General features: G+C 34.9%; 1 protein-coding gene across 14 annotated transcripts in view; it reads left to right on the forward strand.

Annotated features, from left to right (window-relative positions):
* LOC129757385 (protein phosphatase 1 regulatory subunit 12A) overlaps positions 1–22,757 on the forward strand; it is a 211,625-nt gene that overhangs the window by 150,130 nt on the left and 38,738 nt on the right. For all 14 annotated transcript variants that reach the window (XR_008739689.1, XR_008739677.1, XR_008739680.1 and 11 more), the window contains one exon: positions 11,746–11,894. Coding sequence is in view for 1 of the 14 variants with exons in the window: in XM_055754594.1 (XP_055610569.1) it covers positions 11,746–11,894 (149 nt within the window). In the remaining 13 variants the exon portion in view is untranslated. The remainder of the gene's footprint in view (positions 1–11,745; positions 11,895–22,757) is intronic.

Here is a 22,757-nt window from a genome sequence, read left to right on the forward strand (position 1 = left end):
TTCAAATAATCATGTAGCCATTTCTCGTATCACATGCTCTCCCATGCCAAATTTGGTTCCATTTGCTTGATTAATTCTAAAATTTTGCAAAAAAAAACTTCTTTGTTCTACCCTTATATTTTTTCTCGAGATATTCAATATAAATCCTTCCTACCTTTCTTCACAAATGAAGAAGGCAGGAGTCTCAAATAATTATAACAATATTTCTCGCCTTCAAATACTCTCACATGCTAAATTTGGATCCATAAACTTGAATAGTTTTCGATGGTAAAAAAATGTACAGGAACTCCACTCTCTCTTCCTAACACATCACTAGAATGGAAGGAGGATAACAAAGATTCATGGAAACATCTATCGTATCTCTATAAAATCTCTAATACCATCCCATGCCTAATTTGGATCCATTTGCTCGATTTTTCTTCAGATATATAACCATAAAAAAATTTTTGGTACCCAAATACCCTCCCATGCCAAATTTAGTTCCATTTGCTTGATTAATTTTTGAGTTATGTGAAAAATTGTAAGAGAGGCTTCCTCTCCCTCCCCCTTCTTCCTATCTCCCTACTGGAAGAAGGGAGGGGTCTCAAATAAACACAGAAATATTTCTCGTACCGAACTACCCTCCCATGCCTAATTTGGTACCATTTGCTTGATCGGTTCTCGAGTTATGGAAACATGTGTCTTTTATTTGAGAGGCCAAAGGGAAGGGGTCCCAAACCATAATAGGAACCTTCCCCGGCCGCCAATACCTGTCACGTTTCATGTAAAATCGGTTCAGCAGTTTCTGAGTCTAAAGGGAACAGACAGACAGACAGAAATCCATTTTTATAGATGACATTTAACCATCCTTGCGGTACCCGTGGCTAAGGTTGAGCAATCGATTAACAGTGAAAAGTATGTAAGCCTTGAAAAATCATCAAAAAGGTTGAAAGATTTTCAACAAAGATATTTTGTTTTGATGCTTTGGTGAATCGTTCAAAATTTGGGCCCAATGTAAGAAGAAAGTAAAATTTTTTCCCTCGTCTCAAATATTTGTTCATGAAGTCTTCACACGAATTTAACTCAAAATAAAAATTACTAAATTTTCAAGAAAAGCAGGAGGCATAATTTCGATAACCCTCATAAAATTCATGTGAAAGATTGTTCTTTCAATGGAATTGGACCATCCTGAAAATTTAAACACTCTACAGCCAATAACTAAGTCGTCAAGATACCATTTCTTGTCTTGGTACAATCAGCGATGAGAAGTTTTATTAGATTTTTCAAATGAAATAATAATCACTATGTTTGCGACGTTACTACTTTTTTACTCTCAATTTGTATCAAATTCCCTGGCAACAACTTAGTCGAAATTTTTCTATTGGATCAGGTTATTGGTATATGGAGTTGGACGTAAGGTAAGACAAGTGTTTTAACAGTGATTAGTATAAATTTGCCTTTGAATAAAAGGCTAAAAAATCTTTTAAAAAAATGTTCTAGGCCACCCGATGGATTATTTAAAATTTGGGCTCATATGAAATGGGAAAGTCCCAGCTTTAGAATGGTGCAAAAAAAGCGATGTTAATTTTTGAAGAATAAAGTTTTCTCCCAGAGACACCGTTGCAAATGCTAAAATCATAAATTGAGTATTGGTTATGTGAAACATTTTTTCCTACTCAAATCAATATTAAATTTGGGTTTTTTTTTAATGTTTTTAACATGCTTTTCCGATTGAGTTAAAAACTTTGTAAATAAGGGTGGCTGCCAAATGGGTCATGACGAATTTCGAAAACCTTGTAAAAAGGCCCGAAAAACTGAGCTGTTCAAAATTTTAGGTTTTCTGAAAATCACCGAAAAACGATTTTTGATCTTTTTTTTTTTTTTTTTAGATACCACTAGATCTCGACGTTTCATGCATTCCTAAGTCATTTGACATCAAAATAGTTTGATTTGTAAAATTTGAAGGTCGATTTTTGACCATTTTTTTTTCGAAATAAACCAGATTTTGACGCTTTATGCATTTTCAAGTCATTTGGCGTCAAAATTTAAATTTAGAATTTCCGGTTTTCTTTTGGTTCCCTTTTCAATTCAAGGGTGAAAAAACCGAGACATTGAGCGCGTTCAGGCACCCCTAAATCTAGTCCGATTGTGCTGAAATTTTGCACAGGTTATTTTTTTGTGCCAATCTACAAAATATATATGGTCAGTTTACGAAATTTGACATAACCCATTTGGCTGCCGACCTAATGAACATTCTTAAATTGTACAAGCTATATTTCCGAGTTGAGTTTTCGGAAAAAACTCTGTTCAAACTTGACTTGAACAAAGCTTCGTAAGAGAAAGAACAAAACCACAAACAGATGTTTGTCTCTTTTTAATGCGTGTGACTCTAAACGTTTCCTTATTTTTTTCCCGCTACTTATGACTCAAATCTTCCAGCAAAAATGAAATCGTATCAGTAATGATAACTTAAGTCATTCACAATAGTGTTGCGAATCGCAATTTCAGCTACATAGGGACAAGATCGTATAAAATGTCGCCTGAAGTCTGTTTAGATCGGATATGATAGAAAGTCCGCCATGTTTCTAAATTTTGTAATGATTTTGCTCCCGCGCGGGCTTCAAGTGAGAAAATCATCATCATGTTCTCTCTGCAACCAGTAGTGCATCCAGATGGCTAAAAATCAGATGGGAATAGAGTATAGACCAATGAGAGAACTAGTAAATATTGTCGCTGGCAACGATTTGAAGGTTATGAGAGCAAAATCTTGTTTATGCATCAGTAATATTCACTTATATTACGGTACGTCTCGGTGGTGGAGTGGTTAGTGGGGAAAAACGATCATCGCTGGTCCACTGATGGCATGGGTTCGATTCCCATCTCAGTACTGGGTGTTAAATGTTAATCTTAAGTTGTCCACTTCACTTTTTCAGTCTGTAAAGCCTAAATCGGCTAAGGCGGTGTATGTCTTTTAAATTCTGAAACAATAATGGTATAAAATATTCGAATATTTTAAAAAACGTAGAGCTCAAGAATTCCTAAAAGCCGGTAACCGTAAATGATCGAAATTGTGTTTTTCAAAATCTTTCAGCCAAAACACCCTAAATTCATAGAAATCCTTCAACATTCCCAAACCTAGTCAGCGAACGGTCGTCTAGCGACTATTTGCATATATTTGTGTTGAGCGCGCTCTACACCTGAATCACCGTAGGCACACACGCATTCGCGATCAGTTTTCCGACCCTACGACTCGTCTCTTGAAGTCGCTTCTAGTTTAGTCTTCTAGCGGACGGTACTCGCAAAAGATCCTCTACGTTGGCTACGCTCTCTCGCGCGAAAAGTGTGTTGAAGTTTTTCCATCCCGTTTCCATTCCCGGTTGTCGGGAAAAGGCGCATTTTAGAAGGAGGGTCGTTTTGCTTATTGCAGCCAACTAAACTACTGAACTCAGACATTTCCCAGGCGCTCAGCAACCGAACTGATCTGTTTTCCATTTTCGTCCAAATAAATATAGGACTGCAGTGTTTTTTTTGGAAGTAAACATTTTTCACGTGTACTCATTTACCCGAAACGAAAGATTGTGTCTGGTCAGCCGGTTTTAGAATTGGTACTTGCTTGCTCCATTTGATACAGAGTAGTGTTCACCAAAATCGGATGCGTTTCTGTGTACGATCAAGTTTGGAATTCAAAGCTGGCCTCTCAATTGCAACATTCACACGACGAAAACGCATCATCATCGGTGTGATTAATCGTTTGATTAATGCCCATTTTTGGCTACCGACAACAACGACTATAGCTACAAATGACAGGTACCAGTCGTACCAGGCACAGGTACATCACAATCTCGGATGCCCCAAGTGCTGTTAAAATGTCGGTCCCCTGTGAGCAAGTTGAGTGATTTTACATATTGACCATCAATCAGAGCCGATCTATCGTCCGCCGTTCCAAGTATGGAGATCCATCGCTCAGGAAATTACTCAATCAGGAGAGGAGAACCCATTAAATAAGCTGCCAGGCCGGCTCGTAAAATGCAGCATGTGCAAAATGTTAATTGCCCTGTCCTGTTCGGGTGATGTGTGTGTTGTGTTTACCTTGTGATTTATACTGTTATGATCAAATTTGGAGATCGATTGATTCGTTCTAGCGATAAATTGGTTCGTTTTTAGGTTGAACGATGAGATTGATGATTGGTCGATTCGGAAAATTTGGAAAACGTAAATCAAGTGATGAAGGGAAAACATGTGTACAAATTGAAGAAAGGGATTATTTTGTTTTTTTTTAGATAAATTTTAAAACAGTTTTTAAGAAGAAAAAAAAGGAATTTAGTGTGTTTATTTCAAAATTTTACGGGAATCATTTGAAAAATAAAAAATTATATAAATCTAGTCAGCGTTATCATACAGGGTGGCAACGTGATAGTGATAGACTTGATTTATTACAAAAAAAACTCAAACCAGTTTTTATTTCTCTTGGGAAACGATTTCAATATCATCTAGAAGGAGTATAATTACAAAATAAGTACTTGAATTCAAATTTTTCATCGTGCTTTTTGATAACGGCTCATATATACTCTTGGTTATTGCTGAAGACGCACGCAGGCCAAGAGTTTCTTTCGGATTTTTTACGGGCTTTTTGTGATATACTAGCCGTTAGGAAAGCAGTCGAGTGGTATCAAAATACTTCAGCTGTGATGGTTTGGCGAAGCATATCGACGGAAGGGAAATAACTATGGCTATAAATTAAAAGAAACTTTTCAATAAACAAGGAGTACTACTTTCAACACCTTTTCAAAGGCCTAAAATGTCTGCGTCTTGTCAAGGACAGTTTTTGGTTTTAAATTTTAAGGTGCGAAGTTTTGAAACCTGAGAAGGTTTATAGGAAGTGTATTTAGAAAACAAGCATTCGCCATCTTTGCAATTTGAAGTGAAACCGTGCACCCATGGTGAAACACTTTTGCCTTATAATTTCTCAAGTTATGCCAAAAAAAAAAATGTTTGGGAGACCCGTTCCCTGTCCTTTCTTCTCGCTCGAGAAGAGAATAGAAGGCTTTAAAAATTTTTAAAAACATCCCCGTACCCAAATACATTCCCATGCCGAATTTGATCTATTTGGTTAAGTAGTCCTCGAGTTATGATAATTCATTATGGAAGCTTTCCTTCTCCCCTTTCTATCTTTTCACTGGAGATAGGAAAGGAGTTGTACCAAATGATCATAGAAACATTTATCGAACCCAAATACCCCCCCATGCCAAATTTATTTCCATTTGCTTGATCAGTTCTCGAGCTATGCAAACATGTTTCTTTTGTTTGGGAGACCCCCTCCCCCTTCCATTTAGGGGGACCCTGTTCAATTTAAGTATCTAGCCAAAAAATGTAGTGTTGCCAAAATCAAACGACTTATTTTTTGATTTCTAACTAAAACTAAATCGTGGTTTTTGTCATTAGCATCATTTTTTATCTATTTTTGGGCCTTTTTTTTTGTTCTGTTTGAAACTTTGGTAATTTTTTTCATGTTTGAAATATTTGTAAGTCTTTTGTTTATATTTTGTTTTAAATTTTATAAAATTTCAAAAATTTTTGTTATTTTGACTTTTTGAGAAATTGATTTAAATTTGACTGATAAAAAAAAAGTTAAAGTTGTAAAGTAAAAAAACCATTCGATTTTGGCACAATAATGATAAAAATTACAAAAATGACCAAATTGGCAAAAAAAAAATGACAAATATAACTAAAATGTGAAAAATGACAAAAATGATAAAAATTACCAAATTGACAAAAATGATAAAAATAACAAAAGAGTCCAATTTGGCCAAAATGACAAAAATGACGAAAAATAATAAAAATGGAAAAAATGACAAAAATTGTAAAAATTACTTAAAAGTCAAAAATGACAACAAGGACATATATGACAAAAATGACAAATATTTAAAAAAAAACGACTAAATGGGCTAAAATGACAAAAATGACTAAAATGATGAAAATGACAAAAATGAACAAGTTGACCAAAATGACAAAAATGGAAAAAATGACAACGAGGACAAATATGACAAAAATATAAATACGACAGAAATGACAAAAATTGACAAAAATGATAAAATTAAAAAAAATTCAAAAAATACAAAAATGATAAAAATTACAAAAATGACCGAATTGACCAAAATGACAAAAAATCCCTTTTTTTAGGGATTTTTACGGCTATCAGTCTCGGATTTTTAAGTACAAACGACTATTTTTTACTCCAACGTTTCGATCGTTATTGGATCTTCATCAGGGGCTAAAGTTTATTGCTAATTTCGTGAAAATCGACAGTAAACATCAACAAAATTGGAAGTCGATTTTCACTAAATTAGCAATAAATTTTAGCCCCTGATGAAGATTCAATAAGGATCGAAACGTTGGAGTAGAAAACAGTCATTTTTATCAATCAAAATAGTCGTTCGGTTTATAAAGACAAAAAAGGCAAAAATGACAAAAATGGCAAAAATCAAAATAATGATAAAAATGACAAAATGACAAAATGACAAAAATGACAAAAGTGACAAAAATGACAAAATGACAAAAATTACAAAAATTACAAAAAATGACCAAAATGTCAAAAATGACAAAAATAACAAAATGACAAAATGACAAAAATGATAAAAATGACCCAAATGACAAAAATGACAAAAATGACAATAATGACAATAATGACAATAATGACAATAATGACAAAAATTACAAAAATGACAAAAATGACAAAAATGACAAAAATGACAAAAATGACAAAAATGACAAAAATGACAAAAATGACAAAAATGACAAAAATGACAAAAATGACAAAAATGACAAAAATGACAAAAATGACAATAATGACAAAAATGATAAAAATGACAAAAATGACAAAAATGACAAAAATGAAAAAAAAGGCAAAAATTACAAAAATAACAAAAATGACAAAAATGAATAAAATGACACAAATGACAAAAATTACAAAAATTACAAAAAATGACCAAAATGTCAAAAATGACAAAAATAACAAAATGACAAAAATGACAAAAATGATAAAAATGACCCAAATGACAAAAATGACAAAAATGACAATAATGACAATAATAACATAAATGACAAAAATGACAAAAAAGACAAAAATGACAAAAATGGCAAAAATGACCAAAATGACAAAAGCCCCTGATGAAGATTCAATAAGGATCGAAACGTTGGAGTAGAAAACAGTCATTTTTATCAATCAAAATAGTCGTTCGGTTTATAAAGACAAAAAAGGCAAAAATGACAAAAATGGCAAAAATCAAAATAATGATAAAAATGACAAAATGACAAAAATGACAAAAGTGACAAAAATGACAAAATGACAAAAATTACAAAAATTACAAAAAATGACCAAAATGTCAAAAATGACAAAAATAACAAAATGACAAAATGACAAAAATGATAAAAATGACCCAAATGACAAAAATGACAATAATGACAATAATGACAAAAATGACAAAAACGACAAAAACGACAAAAACGACAAAAATGACAATAATGACTAAAACGACAGAAATGACAAACAAATATGACAAAAAAGGACACGAATAACTAAAAATTGACAAAAATGACAAATATTACAAAAATGACAAAAATGGCAAAAATGACCAAAATGACAAAAATGACAAAAATGACAAAAATGACAAAAATGACAAAAATGACAAAAATGACAAAAATGACAAAAATGACAATAATGACAAAAATGATAAAAATGACAAAAAAATGAATAAAATGACAAAAATGACACAAATGAATAGAATGACAAAAATGACAAAAATGACAAAAATGACAAAAATGACAAAAATGACAAAAATTACAAAAATTACAAAAATGACAAAAATGACTAAAATGACTCAAATGACTGAAACAGGGTTGCTAGCGAACCGGGAAAACCGGGAATACCGGGAAAAACTTTGGAATTTCATCGCGTCACCGGGAAACCGGGAAAAAACCGGGAATTTCGACACCTCACCGGAAAAATTGTCATGTTTGCAAATTTTTCACGGAATTTCAAAAATATTTTATAAATTATTTCTTAATTGAAGAGTAGTTTTTGACATTCTCGATATAGCTTTATCTAAAAAACGCTCATTTTCAGAAATTTGAATCGCTTTTTCAACTAATTGCGAAGCAATATGTGATATCTTATTTTTTCGCTTTCCGCAAGTGTGCTACACTTCCAAGCATAACTCAAATTTTATAAATTTTACAATGAAACCATTATCGACAAAACTAAACACAAAACTAACTACAATCGAAGTCGATAAGTGAGAGTCCAAAGGACTAAACTTTTTTGTCTCGCTTAAAGAGGTTTCTAACCTGATCAAAAATGCAGAAATGCAACTATTTAATGTGTATTTGATAAAAATTCAAAAGTAATTCATTGTTCTGTATTGGAAAGATAAACCATTTTTTTCTAAAACATGTCTGTGGACTTGTCCAAAAAAACTGCTATCAGAAAATAACTGAATACTTTCCTGCAGTCTGATGATTTTAAGTTCTTTAAGTTTTAAGACGAATCCCCATTCAAATTGAAAAGCTAGTTTAATTTTGTTTCTATACTATTTTTTTACATTTTTTATACAGATTATACCATTTTTTTCTAGAAATCTATTAAAATTCTAGAAAATTTCACAGTAGCTGAAAATGATACTACATATAGTATCAAAATCAATTTAACCGGACTTATTTTTGCAAAATTGTTGAAATTGTTGAGCAAAACCACGAATAGATGCCAATTTCGTTAGATTCGTTCAAAAAAAAAAACAATAAAACCTCTTAAAAGACGCCGCAGTATTTGTCATAATTTCTTACCGATTAATAAGTTTTGGGATACAATTGTTGAAAATTTGAAGCCCTTTCCATTGATTTTTTTTTTATTCACCATGATTTTATATTAAAAAAAACGAGTAAAATAAAAAAAAATCATCATTTCACCGGGAAAAAACCGTGAAAAAACCGGGAAAAACTTTGGAATTTCAAAACGAAAAATCGCTAGCAACCCTGCTGAAATGGCTAAAATGAAAATGACTAAAATGACAGAAATGACAGAAATGACAGAAATGACAGAAATTATGAAAATGACAAAAATGACAAAATTTACAAAAATGACAAAAATGACAAAAATACGAAAATGACGAAAATGTCAAAAATTACAAAAATGACAAAAATGACAAATACGTCAAAAATGACTAGAATGACAAAAATTACAAAAATGATAAAAATGACTAAATTGGCTCAAATCCAAATGACAAAAATAACAAAAATGATAAAAATGACAAAAATGATAAAATGGCCAAATTGACCAAAATGACAAAATTACAAATGTGACAAGGATAACTTATTAGTCAAAAATGACAAAAAGGACAAAAATGACAAAGGATTTCACAACTCTTAATCGTGTTTCCAATATATTACCTACTCGATAATTTAGCAATCCCTTTTTTTCCGCCATTTCCGTTCTCATTTCTTGGAGCAGCTGAAAATCTCCGTCGTCCAGCTCAGGGTTAGAGAATTTATCTTCCGCACGCGAACATCCATTAGCTGGTGAACGTACTGGCCAAAAAATGAGGCAAAACCCGTGAACGGATAAATATTTATGACTTTTTTTTTCTCCATAACCTAACATAACAACTCTGTGAAAAGGGAGATTTCCCCAAAGGTGGATTGGAGACGAATTTTCCACAACCGCCGACAAGTAGCTGGTGAGTGTGAATGCGCGCATTTTACGCCTGTGTGCTCGTCTATCAGGCGTAGTTACTTTTCCGGTTGGAAAATGCTGAGCGAAAAGTAAATCCGGACAACCCGGAGAAAGGAAAGTCATCGGTCACGGCTGGACCTGACGCTTCCTGAAGCGAAAATAAAACGGCCCGGCGGCGTGAAAACCACAACTTGGCTGGCGGTTTGGTTTAGGACATTTTTCAAATGTTGGTTCTTTTTTTTCGTTTACCTTCCACAATAATATGAGGATGGTGTTTTTTTTACATTCTATTGAAGAAGTTCGCGGAACAACAACAGAAACGGATCGACAGACAGACTGTCGGTCATCGGCTAAAAATAGCTTCAATTCAATGTTTGGAAATCTTTTCTTGCTCGAATTTTAGAATTTAAGACGGCGCACCAGAAGTTAAATTTATGTTAAAAATTTGTTCAAGATTTGGAATAAATCATCTGGACGTTGTTTGTGGCATACCACTCCATTGCCTGCTTTTTCGATAACTAAATGCAAAATTTAAAAAAAAACTTTTCAACTTGAAATTTTTTTTTTCTAAACTACAACAATTTTCAAGAAGCTTTTTAAAGTCAGTCCAAGTATAATTTCTTGAACCCACATACACATACACAAATCTCAAACCATTCAAAAAAAGTCGTCATCTCTAAGATTCCCCACAAAAAAAAAAAAAAACACGCATATCAAACACCTCTTGTTTTATTTCGGATTCTTTGGTGCCAAAAATAGCCGGCATTATAAGTCCGAAAATAGCTAACTGGTTTTATTTTCTGTTCCCATATTGAAGACAGTAGGTATAGTCATCCGTTTTCCCGCTGTCAGAATCGGATGACACCCAGCTTCGCACACAGTATTATTTTCCAACCCGTCATGCCGTTGAAAAACAATATGTGCAAAGGTAAAAATTGCGCTGATGATTGTTTAAAAATAATCCGATTCGGGCCGGTTTGGTTTCGCCAAGTCACGAGACAGTTCGTACACAGAAACGCACACGTTTGGTTTTTTTATGTTGATGCAACCGCCTTAGCTTTAGTAGGTTGTTGGATCGTCGAAGCCGAAGCACACTGATTAGTCACTAATTACGCGACCATTCTCTCATCTGCCTGCCTAGGTGAATGAGCTCATTACTCATTCGTTGAAAATTGGGACAAAGCCGTCCTAGATTGACGTCACAGGTTACGGACACAAGTTACAAAATGTCATTCCGATCCCGATCGCGCACAGTACAGCCCATTGTCACTCGAAGGGCTTCATCGTTGACTAGAACACCGTTGAACAGCTCACTCTCGACTCCGCTAACTAGTAGCAGTAGCAGTTACGGGAGATCCTATGGCAGTTCCAGTAATCCTTATAGCTCGGCAACGAGTGCCTACAGTCCGTACACCTCTGCTACCCCTAGCCCAGCCAGGTTAAATCTAAGCAGTAACGGACATTACTTCGACTATTCCAACCTGTCCTCACGAAGAGACTCGTACGGCAGCAACACCAGCATAGGGTACAAATCACCCTACAAAGACAAAGACCGCTACGGCAATGGAAGTTCTTCGTACGGTTCCTCCTACAAGGATCGCTACGTTAGCCCGTACAGTTCATCGTCTCTGTATGATACCAATAGTGGACTTAGTGGCTACACTAGTGCCCTCAAACGATCAAACCACCTGACTGCTAATGGACACTCCGGATCTAACAGTAGCCTCAATACGTACTCGTCCTCGTACCTGCCCAGTAATAGTGCCGTTCACGTTGGCCGAAGTCAATCGCTGCGTGATCACGAACGAAGAAACCGAAGCCGAAGTCGGGCCTCGCTAGCCGCATCCCAGGTAGAACCGACGACTTCGACGACGTCGGGATCGCTATACCGATCATACAGCACAAATTCGCTGCAAAGTGAAGGTTACGAAGTAAGATTCGAAAAAGAACGACCTTTGCTATTGCTTCAAATCGAACTTAGAATATTTTCTCTTTACAACTTAAACAATACTTATAATTTTATTTTTTAATCCCATCAACAGTCCGGAGCCGAACGAGGACGATCGCGGGTGGGATCGACCGCATCGGAGCTAGCGGACTCCGGCAGCAAAGATGAGTCGACGACGACGGCGTCGGCCAAAGAAAATGGCGGGGACTACATCGACTACAAAGCTCTCTACGAACAGGCCAAGTGAGTAGCATTTGACAAACTATAGATATCTGTTTTTTATAATTTTTATCGAATGTGCTCGGGCACTTTGTATATGTTAATCAAACGGAACACTTCCAAGGATATTATTTCGAGCGTTTAAGTGAAGTTCTTAACTTCTTCAAAGAGTTATGATTGCCCCTAAAGGTACAAAGGCTCATTATCACTAGGACCTGCTACCTTTATGAAGCTTAAACCCGAGCTCTAAAACAAAGAAGATTAGCAGTCTTTCTACCGTCGACCTTCTACAACGGAATTTGAGCTCTAGTACTTCAATATTGTTCTTGGACGCTTTGTTGGCCTCATCAAATGATAGAAGTAATTCAGGGACTGCAATAAAGTATTTCTGACGAAACATAGACTATCTTTGACCTGAGCCAACTCGTGATATTCCTTTTAGGTCAACTCGTAATTCACTTCACACTTCACCTTAGACCTCCGACCCTTACGAATAATGAAATTTTATCTAGAATAGAAGGAGTAGAATTCATCGACTCTGACTACTTTACCGACGCCCAAAGTGACCTTACTCCGAGGATATTCCCCGAAAGTGAAATACTCCTTTCTTTACCATGTCCACTCTCGAGAATACCTCGCTCTTTTCCCACAGTTCTTATATTAGGAAACGTCCTCGTCCTTTTTCTTGGGCTCGCAACACTCTTATCCGAGAGTGTTTTCTCCAGCTTCACTCCTTCTACTAAGATTGCCGATGACCATGTTTAGGTACCATCTACCCGACTTTTAGTGTCAGTACACTCGACCCGAAGGGGCTTTTTGAACACTCCGGGAAAATTATATGATTGAGAGGATTGCGATAGTCAAGCATTCGTAGTAACGCATCCGTTGGTCTCATTGATAGCCAGGCTTTTATCTGAACCATCGCATCGCAACTTTCTTGGTCGACCAGTGTTCGGGGTTGTTTCAAAAGCTCCAAAGCCTCTTTAGAATATTTTAGGCTGTACCTCATATGAGAGAAGCAGATAGTGCGCTTCACGGGAATATTAGTGAACGAGGATTTCTTCAGCTTACACTTAATTGTGAGTTTTTCTCTTAACGGCTTGACGTCTGGCCGTTCTTCTAAGTGACTCAAGGTCTGACCCCTTCTTTAATAGATAAGCCTTACCTCAAGGTAGATATATTTAGACAGTGGAAACCCCCTTTCCTCACTGCGGCAAGATTATTGACTTATTTTGATGGCTTCACTCGTAGTGAGTGAACGACATTATCGGATATTGCTTCGAGGTGGAGTCATCCTTTTTACTATTATATGGAGTGAATCCACGGTGCCACTAGGTCGTAAATCTTGCCTTTGTTCTAATCGTAAGATCACTCTTTTAAGGTAATTTTTAGTAATCAGACGACGAAAATCGTCACCGTAAACCGTTCGCAGTCGACTTCAGACTTCAAGTCAAAGCGATCATAGTCCGGAAGAATTTATCGCATACTACTAGCAATTGTTCTAGTACATCCTCTCGCCTCTTCAACGCTTGTGAAAACCGTGACCCTTCCAACCTTGGACAGTTGAACATCATGTTTTTAGCTGTCCGGTTTGTGTCACCGCAGGTCTAGCTAAGTCGTATGATTTCTTTCATCCAATTTCCAGCGTTAGGGGTCAGACGATGGGTTCACCCTTTATCTCTCAAAGCCTTTGCACAGCTACAGCCAGGTGACTGTCGAGACCATCTAAGCGCATTTCCGCACGTTGGTCGTGTCCTTAATATCGTTGCAATGAGGATCCTCCTCCAAACAAAGTTGATCATGACGATCGCCACTACGCCCTGGACGCATCGAGTCCGGTATTGCTTGTTATCAGCAGGTTCATCGATCTCCTCCAGGTACGGTATTGCGCGTTTGGATTCGATTTCGTATGGTGCCATTGCTATCAGCATCAACTTGTTTTTGTGGTGATCGAAGGTTCTGAGAGCTCTCTGCTGTCTCTATCGTGACGGTGGCACGTAGCTGCACTGTCTCTTCTATAACTTATTGCTAGCAGGACAGCGTCATCTGTTAACGCTTATCTTCAGTAGCTCTAATACGTAATGTTGCACAATACCGGGTGAAGAATTAATTGTTGCGCAACAACCGCCGAGAACTCTGCATCCACAAATCAGACTCCAATAATGAACTTCCTTGGAGGTGGAATTATCGGTATAAGATTCTATGCCGGATCGGCATAGAATGCTTTCTAATAACTAACATTGTCCTCCCAACGCAACGGCATTGCATATGTCTAAAAAACATATCCCGTATCCTATCACAAGACAAAGCAGGATGGAAACAATCTGCCAGCAAGGATATTGTCTAATGATATTCCAAGTGCTGTGAGATGAGATGTTGCAGTAGACTGAGTCGATTTGGGGTCATTTTCGAATTTCTCAAACCCTGGAGTCTTAAAAGTTTTGTTTTGTGCTAAAACTCATCCATGATTTTTTGCCGAATTTTTAAGTAACGTTTACATGAGTAAATTTGGACTTTTAGGTTTGTATGGGAAAATTTAAAATTTTGTACTGAAAAACGAACATGGTTTTTCTTTTTACTCTGGTACCAAGCCATTCAACCCTTTATGTGCCAATTTATAAATTTCTTAAAGGAAATTTTCCGCTTAACAACATTGCCGAAGACCGTAACTTATTATCTCTCCAGACAACGAAGTTATAACCAATTTAATGAAGGTATGTATTTTGGCATTGAAGGCAATTCAAATAAACCCGCAACACTGCTGGGTACAAACGAGAGATTGCTTGACTGATTTGCTCGTAGATGTTTTCTTTCAAATTTTATCATACTAGTTTCTTCGGAGCGATTGTTGTTTACATTAGGAGCCATCTTTTGATGGTTTCTTTAAATGAAAATAACTATGCTTGAAGGGCTGGCATTCAATTGATTGCAAGCGCATCAACATTTCACATAGAGCTGGAACAGCAAAACAACGAACCCCACACTCAGTATTAAAAACACCTATAGTAGAATCGTTGTCACTCGGCCTGTTCTTGACCGATATTCATAAACAGGATATCAAAATGAAGATAAAAGATTCGTTTAGCATTTTGTTAAACAAAATTTGAGAACCAAATCATGAGGTCTTAAGAAAAGCTGCTTTAACTGAACGTCTTTTGCTGAAACATATTCCCCCGGGTAACCATAAAACATAAATATGCAATAATTCAAAAATCAGATATTTAATATATTTCAATTAAAAGTGAATACCTATAATGTATCTTTTTATTATTAGAAACTCAAATCTTTTTTTCGATCTAAACTCTGGCATTTGTTTTCGGCCAGCTTGTTGGGCGATAATGTAATTATGGCGTTTTTTGAACGAAAAAACTTCATCTGCTGCTTCAGACACCATTTTAACACATCTTTTGACACCTTGGCCGTGGCAAGGCCAATTAGGGACTTCCATCGGCTGGAGTTTAAAAGCTTCAATTTCTTCAAATTTCAAATCACATGACAGTATCGGTTCATATACACGATCCTTCCAACTAATAAAATCGATCAAATTTGTTGCGTTTATGTTTATGTTCGGTGATTTTCGCGTTCAGACTGATTTATCGCCAAATGACTTGTTTTTCTTTTCAATTTGCTTAGATGTTTGGAACAAAATAAATAATAATTATAGGTGCAATTAGCTTAGCTTAGCTTAGCTTGATTGACTACTCACATCCACCTTTAATCATTGAACCCGAAATGCTTTGTTCATAGTTTTAAGTAATAAATTAAAATTAATGAATTCCTTTCGACTTTTTAAGTGTATTTAATTATCATTCTTTATTTGCATGGCAATTATGTATTTTAAATTAATTGCATTTCGAATTCCATAATCGCAGGTGTGGCTCAGTAGAACGAATTCCACATCGCCAATGGTTGCTACTCCGTGATTGACCGAGGCCATCAGTTTTGCCCAGAGGTCAAAAGAATGGCGTCTGGGATTGACAGCTCATTCACAATGAACAAAACTGATGCTCTCTCTTTACACATCAATAACGGCGCCGGCCACGTCCTAGTAGTCAATGGATAGGTTGAAAGAGAGAAAAGGATGAAAGATAAATTTTATGCTTTAGGACCGAGGTTACCTCTGCATCCTAGCAAATAATTTTGGTTTGGAGGTGTGGGTGATTGGATATGTTCAGGAGACACTTTTGACTAGTGTGATCTCATTTTAGCATCCTAGTGTCCTACTATTTTGATGGCTATAACCATTACTAGTGCTTTTTAAGTGAGTTGAAAGTTATTGAAAAAAAATCTAGTTAGCATTCCTCGTATATATGAAAAATCTAATATCCCTTACTAAAAATTTTTATTCATTAATGATGTAGCTTAATATTTTCTCCCTGTATTAATTATTTTACAACCAACTCGTTTGAAAAACTCAATTGGATATTCTGTACTACCAAACATTATTTTGACGAATAGGCAAAATATTTTCAAATAAAAGAGTGATTTTCACGTACCAAACGTACAAACGATTTTTAAATTCTTCGATGCTAAATCAATATTTGTCTCAAGGTTAGTAGAAAGTTCATTTCACGCATGTATCAGACCTTCTTCTCTAAGCTATTTTAGAAAAAGTTTATTGATATACTAGTTTCGAAATAATGTAATGAAAGAATTCTAAAAAATAAAAAATAAAATAAAAATTTCATAATAACTTTTATGGTTCCATATTTTTTAACTTGTTTAACCTTTTTTGCCAACGGTATGACTACAAATGTCAATAAACATTTGAACATATGATAAAATAGACAAATCAACAACAAATAACAATGCAATTCTTAAAAGTAAACATTTGAAGATGAATAAAAAAATATATATACATATTTGAAAATAAAAAAAAAAAAAACACTTGCTGACTAGAAATTAAGAAATTAAAATATTATTCTTCTTTTTAACAATCATAACTGAAAACACCTCATTTCTTATTTAAGAGATCTTATTTTATCAACTTGGGTATAAGCTTGAGTTTGCTATCATCAATTGAGCAGTAAAGAACACGTCAGTCAAACCTAGTACAGACCCCGTTCGATTTTGGCAACATTCGATTTTGGCAACATCCGAGCAAAAACCGTTCGTTTTTGGCAACATCCAAAAAAGACGGTTTTTTTTGTCACTTTTTTATTTTTTATTTTTATTTCAAATTAATCAAAATTCATGTAAAACGTAATATTAGCATGAAATTTTTCAATTCGGCTTAATTATAATAGTTTTAAACAGTTAAAACATTAATTTTTCCATGTTTTACTGCTTAAAACTAATATAATTGAGCAAAATTGAAAATTTTTATGCTAATATAAGGTTTTACATCAATTTTGACTAATTTGAAATGAAAATCAAAAATAAAAAAGTGACAAAAAAAACCGTTCGATTTTGGCAACATTCGATTTTGGCAACATAAAATTTACGGGCGTGTTGCCAAAAACGAACGGGGTCTGTACTATAATGATATGTAAGTTACATTTTGATTCAAGCTTCTGTTAAGCAAAAAAAAAATCTTATGTGTAAATTATCGTAAATGATTTCTTATCTGACTTGAGATATCAATCGACACGAAGACTCTTCTCAAAAAAACGCGTTCTTATCAATTTCAACTACCTAAGGAGATATGAAATTCCCATATACGCATTTGATATAATATTTTATAGAATAACACCAATTAACTCTCAAGCGTGTAGTAGAAATTTATGGGGCGGTGAAATGTTTCCTTGAAAATATATTTTGAACTACCCTATGAAGAATAATAAATTTTCAACTCTAGATTATTCATTCGTATTAAAAGTATTAAAAAACAAAAAAAAAATGCACTTATCTTGAACGAGGAACAAACGAGAAACTGCATCTTTCTGTTCAACTCTCTTGGAAGGCTCATAACTTATGGTGTTTTTCGATTTTCTGGAAGTGTCCGGGGGCGTAACATTAGCCCCTATCCATTCAGCGGCTCAGGAACCGAAACTGCACTTCAGATTTCAGAGACGAAATCTCACTTCCACGCAATAAAAACACAGCACAGATATTCTTTTCAATTCAACAACCAAGTTTCGGAACAATATTTTAAAAACACAAATTTTCTATTAGTGAAAAACTTACAAACGGAAAAAACGCGACGACAAAAAAAAAAAAAAAAAAAAAAAAAAACACGTCCGTTCGCAAGCACGGATTGCTGCGACTCCAATAATAATTATAGGTGCAATTCTGTCTAAACAAATTTTGGAATCAAGATTAATTTGAAAAAAGTGCACTAAATTTCATAAGTATTTTTGTTCGAAAAACGCCATGAATACATTATCTCCCAACAAGCTGGCCGAAAACAAATGCCAGAGTTTAGATCGAAAAAAAGATTTGAGTTTCTAATAATAAAAATATACATTTTAGGTATTCGCTTTTAATTTAAATACATTAAATATCTGATTTTTGAATTATTGCATATTTATGTTTTTATGGTTACCCGGGGGAATATGTTTCAGCAAAAGGCGTTCAGTTAAAGCAGCTTTTCTTAAGACCTCATGATTTGGTTCTCAAATTTTGTTTAACAAAATGCTAAACGAATCTTTTATCTTCATTTTGATATCCTGTTTATGAATATCGGTCAAGAACAGGCCGAGTGACAACGATTCTACTATAGGTGTTTTTAATACTGAGTGTGGGGTTCGTTGTTTTGCTGTTCCAGCTCTATGTGAAATGTTGATGCGCTTGCAATCAATTGAATGCCAGCCCTTCAAGCATAGTTATTTTCATTTAAAGAAACCATCAAAAGATGGCTCCTAATGTAAACAACAATCGCTCCGAAGAAACTAGTATGATAAAATTTGAAAGAAAACATCTACGAGCAAATCAGTCAAGCAATCTCTCGTTTGTACCCAGCAGTGTTGCGGGTTTATTTGAATTGCCTTCAATGCCAAAATACATACCTTCATTAAATTGGTTATAACTTCGTTGTCTGGAGAGATAATAAGTTACGGTCTTCGGCAATGTTGTTAAGCGGAAAATTTCCTTTAAGAAATTTATAAATTGGCACATAAAGGGTTGAATGGCTTGGTACCAGAGTAAAAAGAAAAACCATGTTCGTTTTTCAGTACAAAATTTTAAATTTTCCCATACAAACCTAAAAGTCCAAATTTACTCATGTAAACGTTACTTAAAAATTCGGCAAAAAATCATGGATGAGTTTTAGCACAAAACGAAACTTTTAAGACCCCAGGGTTTGAGAAATTCGAAAATGACCCCAAATCGACTCAGTCTAATGTTGCAGTGAGTTCGATTCTTACTTTTTTTTATGCATTATCCAATAGGATAAAAATACCATAACATGTTTTTCGTTATATGATTTTAATTGCCGTAATTTTGTATGATTATAATTTTAATGGCATGTGCAGCGGAATGAAAACTAGAGAGAATTTATTTAATAGAAATTTGAAAGAAAGGTGGATAGACAGGCATTAGTGCGCCAATAGGAGAAAGCTTGATAGGTGTTGAAATTTTAGGTTAGAGGGCATGTTGATGAAAAGCTCCCATGAATTGCTCCCGCCTTCGCTCTACACTAGCTAACTATACATAAGAAACTCAGAAAAAGAATTCCCATGTATAGCGAGCCCAGTGGTTTGAGAGCGTGTTTTTAAGCACACTTCAAACGAGCAAAAACGTAGCAACCCATGGTCCTACCAGATCCCTGCAACGTTACACGATTTGTCTATGTATCGTGTGACCAACATCTTTTAAACAAGTCTTGGTGAATCTCGTTTTTAAGCTTTTTTTCCTCAGATTTAAGCTTTTTTGCCTTGAGAGCATAGGAGATGAAAGCTCAAATCTGAAGAAAAAAGCTTAAATCTGTCAAAAAAGGGGAAATCTGAGATATGTGCTCCACACGGTTTGTATAACGTTGCCGGGAAGTGGGTCCTACTGAGCTTTCCTTATGTGAGAACAGTTATAGCGACGTTGCCATTTTTTTCGGATTCGCTGCGAATAGTTGCTACTTGTCGATTTTTTCGCATTTCACATTTTATCTATTCCGCGTTCTTACTTTTTGGCCAAGTGTCAATTTTTGAACCGTATTTTCTTATTGTATTTTTTCTTTTTGCCAATGATTGTTTGTTATATGATTTTTCTCGCATAAGGAAAGCTCAGTAGGCCCATGGGTTGCTACGTTTTTGCTCGTTTGAAGTGTGCGTAATAACACGCTACACAATAATTAAGGAAATTGATTTCTAACCTAATTTTCTTACTCATGATTACCACAAAAACTCAAAAAATAATAAATAAGACTGACAAAATAAATGAACATTTTCAAATCAAATTAAATAAAAGTTTAAAATCAATTCTATTTCGTCAAGTCATTGATAATTTTTTCAAAATGATGCTTCAAAAAAATTCCTTAGCAGGCTTGCTATCAAATTTGAAATAAATATTTCAGAAATACAGATTTTAAAAAAATCTGAATTCTAAAATAACTATCCGATCAGGTTAAAAATTAACCATGATGTATGGATGGAAAATGATAATATTTGTTATTAATTATTCATCTTAATTTACAATTCTTTTCTTAATTTTCAAGAGTTTATTAAATTTGATTTGCGATTTGAAATGCAAATTTTCGATTAGAGAAAAAAAACAATTTTGAACTTGAGTGAATTTATTCAATAGTTGATGGTTAAGTTTAATTTAATAAAAAGAGTGCCATTGATCGGAATAAAAAAATCCAACTTTTTTATAAATTTTTCCAATGGCCAAAATAAAAGGCTTGAAAAGTTCATTTTCGAAGTTTAAAATAATAACTTCATGTTCAATTATTATACTGACAAGGAAATGGTGGAAAATGAATGATTTCGTGAATGGTCAATAAGAAACTGATAAAAAATGAAAATAAGGAAATTCCAGTTTTGTTGTAAATATTGAAAGCACAAATTAAATATAAATTTATTAAACACTAGCTGACCCGGTGTGCTTTGCTACACCTTCCAGAAGTTATTGAAATTTTTGGTACTTAGTTGTTAACTTTCCATTTATTGGCAAAAAATTTTAAAATTCAATTTCAAAATCGTATTTTGTAATCTTTATTAATTTTTTTAATCCGTGTTTTAATCCTTTTAATGACTCTGGATTTCCTTGCTTGATAAGTTTATAGCTTATGCCAAAATATTTTTTTTTTATATGAAATCTTCGTTGTCGTTATAATGTGCAGAGGGTTTCAAACTATCATAGAAACATTTTTTGTAACAAAATAACGTCACGGGACACTTGTTTTACCTATTCGTTCTCGAATTGTTATACAAATTGTTAGAGTGACCATTTCCCCCATTCCTTTAACCCTAATGAAAGGAAGGGAAGTCTTATATCATCCTAAAAACACTTCTTGTATACCAATACAATCCCATGTCATATACGCAGAGGTGCAAAGAGATCCCTACATGTAGCATGCAGCGCACGACTTTTAGCCGACTCTAACAGCCCGCCGTCAGCCACGAAAGAATCGTCTTGCAAAGTTGCAAACTGATTCTTTCTGCCTTATGTGCAGAACGTCGAACGTGTCTGCAAGTAAAAGTCAGCCGCGCGGTAAAATCCTTTGACTGCACGTTCCGAAAATTACAAACGATTCTCCGAAGTTAGGAACAGTTGCAAACTTGCAAGCCCGAAGATAAAATCCCTTGAGCCGAACAGAAAGAATCATTTCCGAAGATAGCTACAGTCTGCAAGTTGCTTGCATGCAGCGGGATGGTGCGATGTACGTTTTCAAACTTGCAAGTTACAGAACGGTGGACCCGTTCTTGTGTGGTTGGATTCGTTCCACTAACCTAAGACCGACCGAACCGAATCCATGGAGGAAGAAAGTGATAGGCCGAGGTGCCGTCGACTATCCATTCAGTTGCCGTTCAGCCATCGAAGCGTGCGTGCGTAGCGTATGTACATGGCTATCCGCATAACGCGCGGCATGCCGTACAACAAGAGCAAGGACATGATGGAGTTGTTGTTGTTGGTGCCTTCGTGTTCGTTTCGTTTTCTTCTAAGACGGATTCGAAAGGAAGTGGTGCCCAACTGTTATTTTAGTTTTCAATTATCATACCAGGGTGATTGATGTAAATCATCAAAGCTAATACAAGCAAATTAGTTTTGATTATAACCTTGTCATCTTACAAGTTATTTATGAACACAAAGTTGTTAAATAAAACTGATCCAAACTATGTTGAAAAATCATCTAGGATGTTTTAAAACAGTGCTGCGTTAAAATTCTTTGAAGTTTCGTCCCGAAAACTTCTTTGAAGTTACGTCCCGAAAATTCAATCGATTTTCCGAAGGCAGGATCACTTGATTAGTAGGATCACAGATTAAATTGTGTAAATTTCAAATTTAGAATTCAGTTTCATTTGCTTACATTTTTTTTTTTTTTTTTGACATCCTGAAGGGATGTTTAGATAAACGCGTTTTCGTAGAGCTCTAGACTTATTCAGTTATTCCACCCAAAAAGTACCTGCATCGGAAGTGAATATTCAAGCCCTGCCAAATAAAGTTAAGCGCGATTGTGGACACAAAAGGACAAAAAGATGAATTGAAAAGTTGATTTTAATGCTGATCTTTTAAAACAATCTGGGAGGATCCAAAAGTTTAAAGAATTCATGAGTGGCTCAAATTTTCACTGTGTCAATAGAGAACCCACGTTTTTCCATAATACCGGTAGTTCTTTACTAGATTTACTTTTAACAGATTCTCCTGATGTCATACACCGATTTAGTCAAATTTCCTTGCCAAGTATTTCGCACCATGACTTAATTTTAGCATCGCTTGATTTCCCAAAAAATATTCCGCAAGATGGTTTTTGGTTTCGTGATTACAAAAACTTTGATGTAAATTCACTCTCGG

The sequence above is a fragment of the Uranotaenia lowii genome, chromosome 3, assembly GCF_029784155.1.
Source record: "Uranotaenia lowii strain MFRU-FL chromosome 3, ASM2978415v1, whole genome shotgun sequence".
In the NCBI taxonomy this organism is placed as follows: domain Eukaryota; kingdom Metazoa; phylum Arthropoda; class Insecta; order Diptera; family Culicidae; genus Uranotaenia; species Uranotaenia lowii.